Below are 13883 nucleotides of genomic sequence, written 5' to 3'. Positions count from 1 at the left end.
TAGCTTACCAGAAGTAGCAGAAACTTTTTGCGCATGGGACAATGTGGTAAGGCTAAAGTTTTTTTCTTCTTTGTATTACAATTTCGACATGAACTTATATGAATGTAAATATTATGGAGTGGTACTTGTCAATTAGGGATGGACAAAAGTTCTGCTTTCTCATATAGGAATGTGTTTCCATTCCATTTTCCGATGAGACAAATTTTTAAAATTCTCTTTTGAAGGAATATTTCTGATTTTCATTACTAATGAGAATACTAATACATAATAGCAAATAAATACTCAATCTGTTCAGAATTATTTGATGTTTTAATAGGTTACTTTTGTTCAGAATTATTTGATGTTTTTATTTTTAATATAAAATTTAATAAATTTTTATTGTTTTATCTTTTATATTCTGCAGATTATCATTTTATTGACTGAATAATATTTAAATGAATTATAAATAATGTTTTAGTGTAAAAAAATAAAAATTAAATAAATTATTAATCTAGCAAAAACTTTAAACATTAAATAATTATGAACAGAAAGAGTACAATACAGCCTTTATAATTAATAATAAATATCACTAAAATGGTTTAAAGTTCTTACAAGTTCATATATTCATTATTTTAAGTTATTTCCTTTCCAAATTTTAGACATGTTTCTGTTTCATTACCACTTTGTCGGTTTTTTTTTCTTCCTTGAGTGTTTCTAATTTCTGTTTGTCTACATTAATGTTACGTAATGTTGATAATCCTAGAACATACATTTGTATAGTTATGTCATGAATGTAGTAGTTGGAATACATATAATATTTTTTACCAAAAAAACTACTTGTGGTAAAATATTTTTTAAGTCAAAGACTATGATATTTCTCTCTCTTTTTTTTGGAATTTTAATTTTCTTCTTAATTTGTTTTTTTAAAGAAAGATGAAAAGGTTAGGCAACAAAAAGTCACACCTGCAACATTAAGATGGCCTAGTTCAATTGCGTACGCAGACACATTTAGATATGCAACATTTACATATACTATACACGTATATGTATACACACACACATATATATATGTACACCTCCCCACCTCTAAATGTAGATTCTGAAGATTTATAAAGCTACTTAAGATTCTAATCCTATGCTTATTGTGAGAACTAAAAAAGAATAATCAGTGAATTTCAGAGAAATAGAGAAGAGAGAGAGAGAGATTACCTTCTTGTTTTTTTTTTTTTGAACAAAAGAGAGATTTTTTTTTTTGAACAAAAGAGAGATTACCTTCTTCATAGGAAAGCCTTTCTTTCTTCTTGTGCATTCCTCAAACTTTATCTTCCCAGAAACCCAACACAGAAGAAACTCAAAAGGCACTTAGATTACTTCATTTTTCTTGTTTTTATTTTACCCATTTTTAGTTAATCCTTGAAAAAAGGTTTCTTAATTCTTGTCTATATATACACAAACACGTATTTGTGTGTTTATATACGTATCTCTGCCTAAACGGTTGGTTTATATGTCGGAAGTTTAGTGAATTGTGGCGGAGATGAAAGTCGGAGCTCCGAAAAATAAGCCGGGTCGGGTCATCGTCCAAATTCTTGTTCTGCATCTTCTTCTTCAAAGTGTTCATTCTCAGAAATCACAGTATGTTTTTCTCTTAACCCAAACTCTGTATTTTAGTGAGAGATTTTTATTCAAACCGGCCGGGTCGGTTTTTTTTTTGTATTAGTCTCCTTTTTTTAACTTTTTTTTTTTGTTTTTTTTCTTTCTTCATAAATGCAAAAATTGGTTTCACAAGCTTTTAATTTCCATGTTCACATGTTGAACTTACTGAAACAGAGGTTCTTAACTTTTTTCATCAGAAACTGATGTTTACTATTTTGTAATTAATTTTGTTTGTCGCCATTATATTGTAGTTTACCTGTTTCTGTTTTTTTTTATTTAATTATTTTAGTTCATGAAGAAATTATATAAATCTAAAATGGCAAGTCTTAAAAGAAAATGTTTAGCCTTACTTTTCTTTCCTGGTAAAAATGTTTAGCCGTAGTTTTAGCCAATGCTCAATAATGCAAAGGTTTCCTTGATTCCATCCCTTTAGTAAAATTTTCTAGGTTATTAGAGTAGTTATTTTTGTTAATTTATTTGGTGTTGGATTCCTTGACTATACAAGTGGTTTAGAAAAACATAATTGAAGCTTCCGGTAATGACATTCCTTAACAACTTTCTTTAATTTGCGTATATATATATATATATATATTATCAGACGAATAAAACACATTATACATACATATACCACATTACCTATACCACATATCAAATTTTAAACGTAAAATATATAAAGTCGAGAATCTCGAAACCGAGTGGTCACGAGATGTGTGTTAAAAAGTTACGATTAACGTTAATTAAACGACAAAAAGAAACAAAGAATATTTGTTTTAAGGAATTGGTCTCATAAATCTTTCAAAGTTGGAATATGTTTTTTTTTGACAAAAAAGGAAAAAAGCTGGAACAAAATTTCCTTACACCTTCGTTTCCTTTTTTTTTTTTGGTCAAGCACCTTCGTTTCCTTTTATTTTAATTACAAAAACCTTAGAATATATTGGATTGCTTTTCCCTTTCGGCTCTAAACCTACATGTCTTTTTTTTCTTAACTACTAGTCTTCTTCTCAGTTGTCACACATAAAACTAAATATATATGGTCTGTATTTTTTTGCTTTTCAAAACTAATTATATTTGGTACAAATAATAATTTATGTTCTTTTTGCCTTTTCGTACCATATGTATATTTTTTGTTCCCTCCCTTGGAATTATTCTTTTCGTCTTAAACACTCGTCAATTAATGTTGACCGTTCATATTCGAGTGGAGTTCGTACTACACTATAACTAACACAGTTGAAGTTTTTAATATTAAACGAAAACAAATAATTTTTCATGTATCATCGATTCTAATTAGTAGACCCAAGAACTTTTGGATCGATAATTTTTCATTTTTAATATCTGTACTAAAGAGAAGGGTGTTTTGTGTCCAAACAGATTTTTGTTTGGTTTTCTACTATTCTACTTTTGAATATTTGTTCTTTCTGGTGCCAAACAAATTTTTCATTTAATTTTATATTTTAATTATTTCTAAAAAATAAAATAAATTTTATTTAATTTATATTTAAAAATAATTCCGAAAATTTTAAATTTAAATTTCAGTTAGTTTAGAATTTCTTAAATATAGATTACATTAATTATAAAAATTACAAAAATTAGTTGTTATCATCTTTATAAAATAGTAAATAGGATATTATGTTAATATTTAAATATTCAAATTTAAATAAAATTTTCATAATAACATAAATGATAAACAATATGTATATATAGTTTTTAAAATAATCACTCAATCTAAAAATTTAAATATTTAAAATTAGTAAATATTTATATTATATGGTAATATGAATAGACGGGTTAGAGTTATGTTTTTAGAATTGTATTCTTTTACGGATTAATAAAACGGTCGGGTTAAAATTATATTTTTATAACTATAATCAAATTTAATAGAAAATGTAAATAGAAAAACATTTATCTAAACATAAAAATAAATATACTACTTATCAAAATCACATTATCTATAAAAATATAAGTTATGTTATAAATTAGATTAAAAATATAATTTTTTCGTGCAGATGCATGAGTTTAAATCTAGTTAAAAAATTAATTGAGTTTTCTGAACTTTTTAACAAGAAGATTGACATTGTTTTTTCTTAAATAAAATAATGAATCAAACGCATGCTATAATAATCCAAATATACTTAAAGCTTCTAGCTCGGATTTATTTTATCGATCTTTTTTTGGTAAAATTTACAGAAACAAACTTAACATCACAAAGCCTGGCCAAACCATACCAGCCCCAATAGTTCAGCTAAGAAAAGTTAGTCATGATAAGGTATAAAAAGTATTTTAGTTTTTAATTTTTAATTTTTAATTTTTAATTCTTTTTTGTTTTTTTTTAATTATAATATAATAAGAATTTTGTTGGTTTTCAGGTGGTAGTTGATAATGGTATTATCCAAGTAACTTTCTCGAGCCCACAAGGTTTGATAACTGGAATAAAATACAATGGCATCGATAACGTATTGGACGACGAAATTGACGATCGTGGGTAAGATTTTTTTAACACAACTTTTTATACATTTGTTTAGAAGATGTTATATTAGAAAAACAAAAGTCTTACTGCATTTCTTGGATGAATCCTTATGGAAATAGGTATTGGGACGTAGTCTGGTATGAGCCGGGAAAGAAAGGTGAAACTGATAAGTGAGTTTATTGCAGCCTTTTTTATTTTACTTTATTTTTATTGCAGTCGTTTTAATTACGCTTTGGAGGTATATATTTATTTCGATTTTGCTGCCTACAATGATACAAAGTAGGGTATACATAAAGAATATTCTTATTCAATATATATAACAATAGGAGTATATGATATAATAATTCGATAAAATAACATTGTTTCTTCTTCTTGTGTGTGTGTATTTTGTAGATTAGAAGGAACCAAATTTGAAATCATAACTCAGAACGAAGAACAAGTTGAAATTTCATTTACCAGGACGTGGACGATCTCCAAACGTGGCTCCTTGGCACCTCTAAACGTAGATAAAAGGTACTTAGTCCATTGTTAAAAGAGATTTATATATCTCTTTATGAAAAAATAAAAGATATTAATGTAATCTTGATTCCAAAGTACAAAGTTATTATCGAATGTATATATACATATATATATATATATATTTTGTTTTGTAAAAAAAAATATCGAATTTAATTTTTTCTTAAAGGTACATTATTAGAAGTGGTGTCTCGGGAATATACATGTACGGTATATTGGAGAGGTTGGAAGGTTGGCCAGACGTGGACATGGACCAAATTAGAATCGTCTTCAAGCTCAACCCCAAAAAGTAACTATAACGTTTTATTAATTAATTATATTTATACTTAAAATTCTAATTTAAATTTCGTTATTCAGCAAATTGTTTTCGATTTAAATTTTTAAAAATGATTTTTTTTTTTTTGTTTGGGAGCAAATTACAGATTTGATTTCATGGCCATATCTGATGATCGGCAGAGAAGCATGCCATCGATGGCAGATAGGAACAATGCTAAGGAATTAGCTTACAAAGAAGCTGTTCTTTTGACAAATCCAAGCAACCCTATGTTCAAAGGAGAGGTATATATTATATACTTTTTCAATATACTCTAGCTCTTTATATAAAAAGAAGTACTAAAATAGGTACTGATTGATTGTTACATGAAATGGTATGTGACGCGCAGGTAGACGATAAGTATATGTACTCAATGGAAGACAAAGACAACAACGTTCATGGTTGGATCTCGTCGGACCCACCGGTTGGGTTTTGGATGATCACTCCAAGCGATGAGTTCCGTCTTGGTGGGCCCATCAAGCAAGACCTCACCTCTCACGCGGGTCCCATCACCCTCTCCGTGAGTCCATTTACTCTCCTTCTTCTTTGAGTCCATTTTGTAACTACAAATCTAATCCTCATGATAAGTGTAATTAGTTTTTGATTGCTAATTTAGTTTAAGTGCTAATCAAGCGACACTTAAGCTATATACCTTTTGGACTACTCAATTTTACTGTTGGAACTATAATTTCATTTATTTGCTATATTGTCATTATAATGAAAATATTCTTTAGAAACAATTCCACTATTTTGCTATCATTTAAATACCTTTGACATTTTTTTTTGAGGTTATTGCGTCTATAGTTTGATTGTATTTTTGTATACATTTTAACATAATAAATCTAATTATTTGAAATTGAAAATATTTTGTAGATGTTTACGAGCACGCATTACGCGGGGAAAGAGATGAGAATGGATTATCGAAATGGAGAACCATGGAAGAAGGTTTTTGGACCTGTCTTTGCTTATCTCAACTCTGTCTCTCCCAAAGACTCCACTCTTCGTCTCTGGAGAGATGCCAAACGACAGGTTCTTTTGTCGTTTCATTATTGTCATTAGTTTATAAATTTAAAATATAATTGTGTAGTTCCTAATTTTAATAACTTTTTTTTGTTGCAGATGGCTGCAGAGGTCAAAAGCTGGCCTTATGAGTTTGTTAAATCAGAAGACTATCCTCTTTCTCATCAAAGAGGAACAATCCAAGGTCAATTCTACATCAAAGACAGGTAAATAAATATCCCTGTTTTTCTCTTTAAAATTAACAACTACTTTTACCAAAATGTTTGAATCTTATTTTTCTTTGGATTGTAGTTACGTATCAAGGTTAAGAATATATGGAAAATTTGCTTTTGTTGGTTTGGCACCAATTGGTGAAGCTGGTTCGTGGCAAACAGAATCCAAGGTATAGTAAAAATAATAAAATAATAGTCTTACTTTATACAAATGCATATCCTTTTCGTTATGCTATATAAGTGTATATTATTTTTCAAAGATTTGTATTTTGTTTGAACAAAAAGGGGTATCAATTTTGGACGAAAGCTGACAGAAAAGGGAGATTCATAATAGAGAATGTGAGGGCAGGCAATTATAGTCTCTACGCATGGGGTTTTGGTTTTATCGGTGACTATAAATATGAGCAAAACATCACCATCACGCCAGGTACATACATATACCATATATACGTATAATTTATCCATTATAAGCCATATTTGATCATAGCTTAGAGAAGCATGCTTCATTATACCTTCAATTCAAAGGGATCTTTTTATAATATCACGCATTTTGTTTGCATATATGTAAAAGAGGTGCATCGAATCAATCTATTAATTAGGTATACAATTATAGTAGTACATCATTTTGTGTGGACACATTGCATGCCCGTTTAAATATGATTGTTTGTTTGCGTTATGTTTCTATACTGAACATTGTATTCTAACTACCATAACATATATACATAAACGCAAACGTAAACGCAGGTAGCAAGATGAATGTAGGGCAAATAGTGTATGAACCGCCGAGAAACGGTCCAACGTTGTGGGAAATTGGTGTACCGGATCGAACCGCCGGAGAATTCTATATACCGGATCCTTACCCTACACTTATGAATAAGCTCTATGTTAACCCACTTCAAGACAGGTTAGTATTATAATCTTCTTATCGATAAGTATCTTTAATTAGTAGATTAACCAAGAACCAGTAAAATGTCTCATTCCAATAGTTAAAAAAAATAAAAATATATAAGAACATAAATTGAGACTAAATATTAACTGATTCCATATCTAGTTTTGATCTTGGTTATGGTTTGGGTTTATTTTTCTTTTACATTTTTAATCTGACCCAATATAATTTATCACTCCTAATTACAAGCACATGAATCAAATTTATCTATTGCAGATTTAGGCAATATGGATTATGGGATCGTTATGCAGATTTATACCCTCAAAACGATCTTGTCTACACAATCGGTGTAAGTGATTATAGAAGAGATTGGTTTTTTGCACATGTCACCAGGTAAATACACATACTGTACTATCATTATTCTATTTTAATGTTGATATATTACAAATTCTCTATCTAATCAACTTTACTTGTAACCATTAATATAGAAACGTAGGAAACAATACATACCAAGCGACAACATGGCAAATCATATTTAACCTCAAAAACGTGAACCGTGTCAGACTCTACACACTCCGAATAGCTCTAGCCTCAGCTGCTGATTCCGAATTACAAGTTCGTATTAACAATCCAAAATCCGATCATATTTTCACGACCGGATATATCGGAAAAGACAATGCGATTGCGAGACATGGGATTCATGGGTTATATAGACTGTATAGTATCGATGTTGGTGGAAATTTACTAAGTGTTGGTGATAATACGATATATTTAACTCAAACGAGAAGTCTAGGACCGTTTCAAGGTGTTATGTATGATTATATTCGTCTTGAAGGTCCTTCCAGAACTTGATTAAAGAAAAAAAAAATCAGGTAGAGTGAAAAGAAAATTTACTGTAGAGGGAAATTTATATTTGTTTTGTTTTTTATTTTCTAGCTAGAAGAATTGGTGTTTATTCATTCGAATGTAATATCATTGGGGGGGGGTGTGAATATAATAAAACCAAATGTATTAATGTTTATATGATTTATGCATTTTACAAAATATATTTTTTCTACTTAAAATCAAATTGTGCATTTCAGTTTAGTAGAAAAATGAAACAAGCTAACAAATATTTTATTAAAATAGATAAAATACAAAATCTAACATATAATTAGGACCTATAAATATTTTCATTATTACTATTTAGCCGGTCCTACATATCACCGAGATGTGCCTTTCTTCTTCACCTACAAGCTACTCATTATGGACTCTATAGTCTACATATGTATCATTTGCTCTTTGCTAGGATCTAGGGAACTCCACTTATGGATATATTTTAAATTCTACCTTGGCATAAAATAAAATACATAGTTTTAGAGACATAAACCTGTTTTTACTTAAATTGTTTCATAAAAGTCTGAAGAACCCATCAATGTAATTGTTACATTACCGTTACCAAAATGTAACCATGTAACATATAGAGAGAGAAATCACAAGAGATTTAGAGTTTCTCTATGCTTTTTAGATATATCTAACTATCTTGACCAAATCTTCTTCGTGGAGTCTCTCTCTTTCCCAACCGGAGCTTGTTGTTCTCTCTTAATAACCTTCTTCTGAGCCACAGGTACTTGGTTCGACGAACCAGAGGCTGGTCTTGTTGGTCTGGTTAACCTGGCAACAACTTTTGGTGGGTCTGATTTCCTGATCCGTTTCTCCTTCATATGTGGATCATCATTATTGTTCTCTGTTTCGCCGCTTCTCGAGATCCTCTTCTTCCTAGTCATCTCATTGAGATTTAAAGAATCGTTTCTCCTCGTACTTGTCTTGAGACGGTTTGATGTTCTTAAGATGTTGTTGTTGTTGGATTCCGCGTTCTCATTGCCAAAGTTATCGTCTTTGAAGCAAGTTTTCACTTCGTTAGGAGTAGCGTTTGCAACATCGGGGAATTCTCTAGTTGCTGCCATTTGTTGTATATGCAGATCTTGCTCCTTTAGCCTCACTTCAAGTTCTTTAATCTGCGAAAGAAGTAAAAAGACCAAAATCTTTTCACGCATCTAGTGATAAAGCTCGAAAATCCCGAGACAATCCAATGAAACTAACCTTATGTCGTAGTAACACTGCTTCTTGGCTTTGCTCTTCTTTATGCTTCCTCTCCAACTCTTTCATCTGAGGAAACCATATCAAACACAAGAGCCGAGATGGTAAGAATTTTTACAAAATAAGATGGCAAGTTTGAGATAGAATCAGTCTTCCTCCTAACCTTCTGTTGCCACACAAGAGAGTTCGCTTCAGATTCTTTCAACTTATTCTCAAAACCTTTAATCTTTTGTTGCAACATAAGCGAGTTGGCTCCTTCAGATTCTTTCAACTTATTCTCAAGTTCCTTAACCTGCATGGACCATTTTAAGAAGTTTTGTAACTCTTGACCCTCAACAAAACATTATATAAACCAATATTGGAAAAAAAGAAAACCTTGTGTTGGAGATTGCTACAAGTCTCATCTCTGCTCCTTAATTTTTCTAGCAGATGTGCGTTTTGCTTTTCCGATTGGTTATGCATTGACTCAAGTTGGCTTTCAAGTTCTTTGTACTTTTCCTGAAGACTTCTGTATGAGTGGTCTCGTCCTTTGTTCTTACCCTCCAAGTTCTGTATGTCCTCTTCAAGTTTCTTTATAACCTCATCTTTAGATCGACTATCTTGTCGTGCTTTGTCCACCTTTATAAGTTATACATGAAGCAATGAGACACAATCCAAAAAGACAAATCCAGGAAGCCAATAAAAGCATGCAGGAGTCATACCATTCCTTTCAGCTTCTGAATCTCACCGGTATCAACTTGCTTTCTCGCAGGACCCAACTCAACCCCTCTTACACGAGTTGCAAAGTTAAGTGAACTTAGAGTCTCACTCACATCATGCTCAGAGGGACTGATTTGCACAAACATCAGAGTCTTTGAGTCACCTCCTGCATCATTTGCACAAACACACCAGTTTACCAAAAGCACACTGTAGCCACGGATTGATCCTTAAGGAAAGAGGCTATGAAGATTCTTACCCAGTGAATCTTGAAGCAAGTGTGTTAATTTTGAGTTCCTGATAGTTAATAATTGGAAAAGTGTTAAAACAGTATCCGGAGAGAGAGAGAGAGAGACACTTAGGTCAAGGATTTGAGGATTAGACTAACCTGTATGGAATGTGACTACTCTTTGTTGCCAAAGCATAAATCACATCCCCAAGAGCTGAAAGCGATCTGTTGATGTTCTGTGCTTCCTTCAGACGCTCACCTTGCACGTCAGTCTTTGCCAACCTCTCACTTCCCGCTAAATCTACTAGCCAAAGCTTGCTTTTTGTGCAATCACCATTCATCAGATTCTTAGCTTTCACCATAATAGAGAGCATGCTGCAAAGAGAAACATAAAATGAGGGAACGCCAAACATTCAAACATCAAAATGAGAGAGACATATGTCCGACATACCAGTGAGATCGGCTACTATGTTCATTCACATTATTGGATCCAACAGCTCTTGCATTGCTTCCAGCTTGAAGCACATTCCACACTTCATTTATGTTTTCCACTTTTGCTTCTACTAATCCAGGAACATGATGGCATCCCTCAGCAGATTGTTTTATCTCCAACCTTAGTATCAAAATCCAAATAGATTGAGATTAGGAGCTCTGTGAAAAAATTCTGTTGCAACCCATATGTGTTTTAAGAGTTGATTAAACTAGAGTTTCTTACTTCTTTGAGGCTGGTGAGGTTGCCAACAAGTCTCTTATCTGTTCATTGTAGACCTCAAGGACACTAACCGATATATCATATGAAATTGTCTCTCTCCTTTCTCTAGCAACTTCAAATAATTGCTCTACGGTTCTATAGTTGACACCTCTGTTCTGTGGAGTACCTTCCATTGTAAACGTCTTTCCTGTTCCTGTTTGCCCGTATGCAAAGATACACACATTGTAGCCGTCTAGGACTGAAACAACCATTGGAGAAGCATCCGCAAAGACATCAACTGCAGGATCAAGAAGAAAATTTGTTAGCATTCAATGTTAATTATACTTAATGATCTAAGTTGACCATGACAAATCACACTACCTTGACCATCTTTTGGTGTATAAACTCTGTCAAACTTGAAACTTTTCTTAGAATTATTCCCTGTAATGACACCAAGCTCTCCATCTTTTGCTCCTTCAAAGTCAACAGTTGTGGCACACCTTGTTGACGTCTCTTCCTTATTCAAAGGGCGGCAACGACAAAAGACCCTAATATTGCCTGAATATAAGGGATGCTGTCAGTAATCTGTATAGGTGTAAAGTGAGATGCCAAGAAGCGAAGGCAAACATCAGGAAAAGATTTTTAAAAAAGCTCATTACCTTTTGTCTCCTGAATATAGTTATATAGCTCCTTCCGCTTCGCTTGCTCTTCACTGTACTTCTGCTTGAGATCCTCACACTGTGAAACTGTTTTACGTGTTGATAATGGTATTAGTTTACGAAATTTCCTTCTTCAGGACTAACTAAAAGAAGTAACTACTCACCAAGTGCCTGAACTCCATCAACCATTTTGTACAATTCAGGAATTGATTCAACGCATTCATGTGCGTCCTGAGATAGCTGAGATTGTTCCCTTTTCATTATCTGCATAACAACAGTTTCCAAAATACTAAAAAAATATTTGAAAAAATATGTAAGCTGCAGAGAGGCTATGAAAAATATGTACTTGAGGAAACATCCAGCTACCTCTATTTTCTCCTGTAGAGTAGCAATTGCAGATGCCCAATGTCTCTTGTCATTCTCATATTTGCTGGTGACACTCTTCAAAGAATCAGCTTGCGCTGCCACAGTTTGGTCTGTTTCAGGTGAACACCGAATCAAAAGCAAGAAAAACTCCGCCAAAAAATATATATATAAGTAACAAACTTGGACTGACAATGATGGGAATTCTCTTACTTTCACCCATATATCAGATATGTTAAGTTTGAAATTACCTAGAGATCGTGCCTCGAACATCTTATTGTCAAGTTCCATCATCACTTTCTCTAGTTGCTCATTAGCAGAGGTCAGTGACATCCATGCTTCGTGGCACTCGTTTGTCTTATGTTGGCATCGTTCAGAAAGTTCTGCTATCTTCTTCTCATACTTTTCATGAGCTTTGGCTCGCATAAGCCTCTTCTGCTCGCAGAATATCAATATAAAAAGAAGAAATTCAGGTAATCCATTACGCTTATATTTTTAAATGATTAGAGCCAGCAAGCTAATTAAACAGTACCTGATTTGCAGAAATCTCTATTTCAGCAGCACAATTCTCACACTTAATGTAATCTTGTGATGTCTTCAGAACTGTACAGTAATGCAATGAATGAATGAAGAATGAGAACTTTGAGATTCCCTTAATAGGCTAAAACCTTAAATAAAACCAAAGCACAACATTACCTGAAACCTGTGGTGCTTTCCTCAGACAAATCCCACTAACCACTGGACTTCCATTTATTCCTTCGAACCTCACTCTAACCAATCTATCATCCATTACCATGACCCTTACGTCAACCAACAAGAGTGGCCTGTTTGCGCCAACCACCGAGAAGATATCGAATTCAGATAAGACCTGAACATAAACAAAAAAAAAACACTTATTCAGCATTACGCAAACTCTTACTCATAACTACATGGAAACACAATATTCAGTTGGTCTACTTGCCTTCTCATCTTGAACATAGACATTGAACACCCTTATCCCTTTAGGTCCATTGGTATTAATAATCTCTGAGAAATGAAAATCGATGAAGTATTCTCCTGGAGGAAGATTGTCTAACCGGTAACAAAAGTTCCCTACACGAGCTGACTGGTAAATGAATGGGTAATCTCCAGCTTCAGCTATAAACTCAGCAGTTCTCAGCACATCCCCTCCTTCGAAATAGGTGTCTCTGAGGATATTCAATTCAGAATCTAATTCCTTTGAATCAACTCCTCCAGCATTTATGAACATGATGATCTCATCTGCTACCACAAACAACAAAAGAATCCCTCAATACACAAGCTTAATTGAAGTCTTTTGGGTTCACTAAATTAGTAGAGAAACCTATTTCTATTCTCTACAATCAATCAAATGCAGTGGGTGAGTGTGAAATCTTCGATTATAGTGTAGAATCGAACATAAACAGAACAATTCTAAGATATAGTGAGTGATTTCCAGATGTATAAGGCTCGATTCTGTGGAAATTAAGCAAAACGCACAACAAAAACCCAAGGGATTTAACAAGTAATCGAAAAGGAAATGCAGCAGAAAGCCCAAGATCAAGGGGGAATAAACAACTCGAGAATATAAAAATTGAAATTGATAGAGGATCTAACCTGGGCGATTAGCTCTTGTGAAACCAGTGGGCACGAGCCTTGAATTAGGGTCACACACCATTGAATCCGCCATAGAATCTCCACACTGATCCACAGAGGTATCTCCAATCTCTAATTTCTCTTTTTCATCAATAACGAACTGGGAAGTAGAAATCTCCGGTGAATCAGATGAGGTCATTATTGAATCCACCGGAACAGAAACAGTAGAGCCGATCTGAACATCTTCCATTGAAGGCGTTTCTCGTAAATCCAGAACACAAATCCGAAATGCAAATTGTTTCTCTCGGTTCCGTTCTCTCTCTCTCTCACTCTTCGAAAATCAATCAAAATGCAAAGTAGAAAGATAGAGAGATAAAGAAGAAAGGCGTGACCGGAGAAGGATATTTCTTTTCCTTTTCTGCGTTCAGTGTTTTAAAATTCGAATCTATCTGAGACGACCGTTAAGAATTATGTGTACCGTTAATGATGGGCCTACGCTATGGGCTTAGTCCGAATGCTTAGTCCCCGTA

At 32.9% G+C, this 13883-nt stretch overlaps 2 protein-coding genes across 4 annotated transcripts; one reads left to right on the top strand and one right to left on the bottom strand.

The window, feature by feature from the left end:
• Positions 1 to 1064: 1064 nt before the first annotated feature.
• LOC18021821 (probable rhamnogalacturonate lyase B) lies at positions 1065 to 8064 on the top strand. Of its 3 annotated transcripts, XM_024158334.1 has the most exons (16): positions 1065 to 1337; positions 1499 to 1611; positions 3817 to 3895; positions 3996 to 4111; positions 4216 to 4266; positions 4490 to 4609; positions 4782 to 4901; positions 5035 to 5170; positions 5275 to 5445; positions 5799 to 5954; positions 6045 to 6151; positions 6237 to 6327; positions 6443 to 6584; positions 6902 to 7061; positions 7320 to 7436; positions 7532 to 8064. In XM_024158334.1, the coding sequence occupies exons 2-16, from the start codon at positions 1514 to 1516 to the stop codon at positions 7893 to 7895; spliced, it is 2028 nt and encodes a 675-aa protein (XP_024014102.1). In that variant the 5' UTR covers positions 1065 to 1337; positions 1499 to 1513; the 3' UTR covers positions 7896 to 8064. The 3 variants fall into 3 exon arrangements, with proteins under 3 accessions (XP_024014102.1, XP_024014103.1, XP_006404724.2); XM_024158335.1 differs by having other exon boundaries at positions 1065 to 1611; positions 4794 to 4901; XM_006404661.2 differs by having other exon boundaries at positions 1065 to 1611.
• A 363-nt stretch (positions 8065 to 8427) lies between these two features.
• LOC18021820 (kinesin-like protein KIN-14R) lies at positions 8428 to 13752 on the bottom strand. Its single transcript, XM_024158333.1, has 18 exons — positions 13375 to 13752; positions 12722 to 13020; positions 12457 to 12628; positions 12293 to 12363; positions 12012 to 12195; positions 11764 to 11873; positions 11562 to 11661; positions 11398 to 11484; positions 11120 to 11296; positions 10763 to 11036; positions 10499 to 10660; positions 10207 to 10422; positions 10078 to 10115; positions 9824 to 9987; positions 9498 to 9740; positions 9286 to 9414; positions 9126 to 9191; positions 8428 to 9040 (listed from the first exon to the last, which is right to left on the bottom strand). The coding sequence occupies exons 1-18, from the start codon at positions 13601 to 13603 to the stop codon at positions 8561 to 8563; spliced, it is 3201 nt and encodes a 1066-aa protein (XP_024014101.1). The 5' UTR covers positions 13604 to 13752; the 3' UTR covers positions 8428 to 8560.
• Between the last annotated feature and the right edge of the window lie 131 nt (positions 13753 to 13883).

This window comes from Eutrema salsugineum, unplaced genomic scaffold (assembly GCF_000478725.1).
Source record: "Eutrema salsugineum unplaced genomic scaffold, Eutsalg1_0 scaffold_15, whole genome shotgun sequence".
NCBI classification, from domain to species: Eukaryota; Viridiplantae; Streptophyta; class Magnoliopsida; order Brassicales; family Brassicaceae; genus Eutrema; species Eutrema salsugineum.
Note: the sequence above shows the minus strand (reverse complement) of the source record. Positions and strands in the feature narration are given on the sequence as shown.

Excerpts from the sequence above, each read along its gene's own strand:
- LOC18021821 (XM_024158334.1), top strand. The coding sequence starts at position 1,514 with ATGAAAGTCGGAGCTCCGAAAAATAAGCCGGGTCGGGTCATCGTCCAA. Across the intron at positions 5,446-5,798 it reads CGGGTCCCATCACCCTCTCC|ATGTTTACGAGCACGCATTA; the intron begins GTGAGTCCATTT and ends AATATTTTGTAG. Across the intron at positions 7,062-7,319 it reads GTTAACCCACTTCAAGACAG|ATTTAGGCAATATGGATTAT; the intron begins GTTAGTATTATA and ends TATCTATTGCAG.
- LOC18021820 (XM_024158333.1), bottom strand. The coding sequence starts at position 13,603 with ATGGAAGATGTTCAGATCGGCTCTACTGTTTCTGTTCCGGTGGATTCA. Across the intron at positions 11,485-11,561 it reads TGATGGAGTTCAGGCACTTG|TTTCACAGTGTGAGGATCTC; the intron begins GTGAGTAGTTAC and ends CACGTAAAACAG. Across the intron at positions 9,988-10,077 it reads CTTGCTTCAAGATTCACTGG|GAGGTGACTCAAAGACTCTG; the intron begins GTAAGAATCTTC and ends CAAATGATGCAG.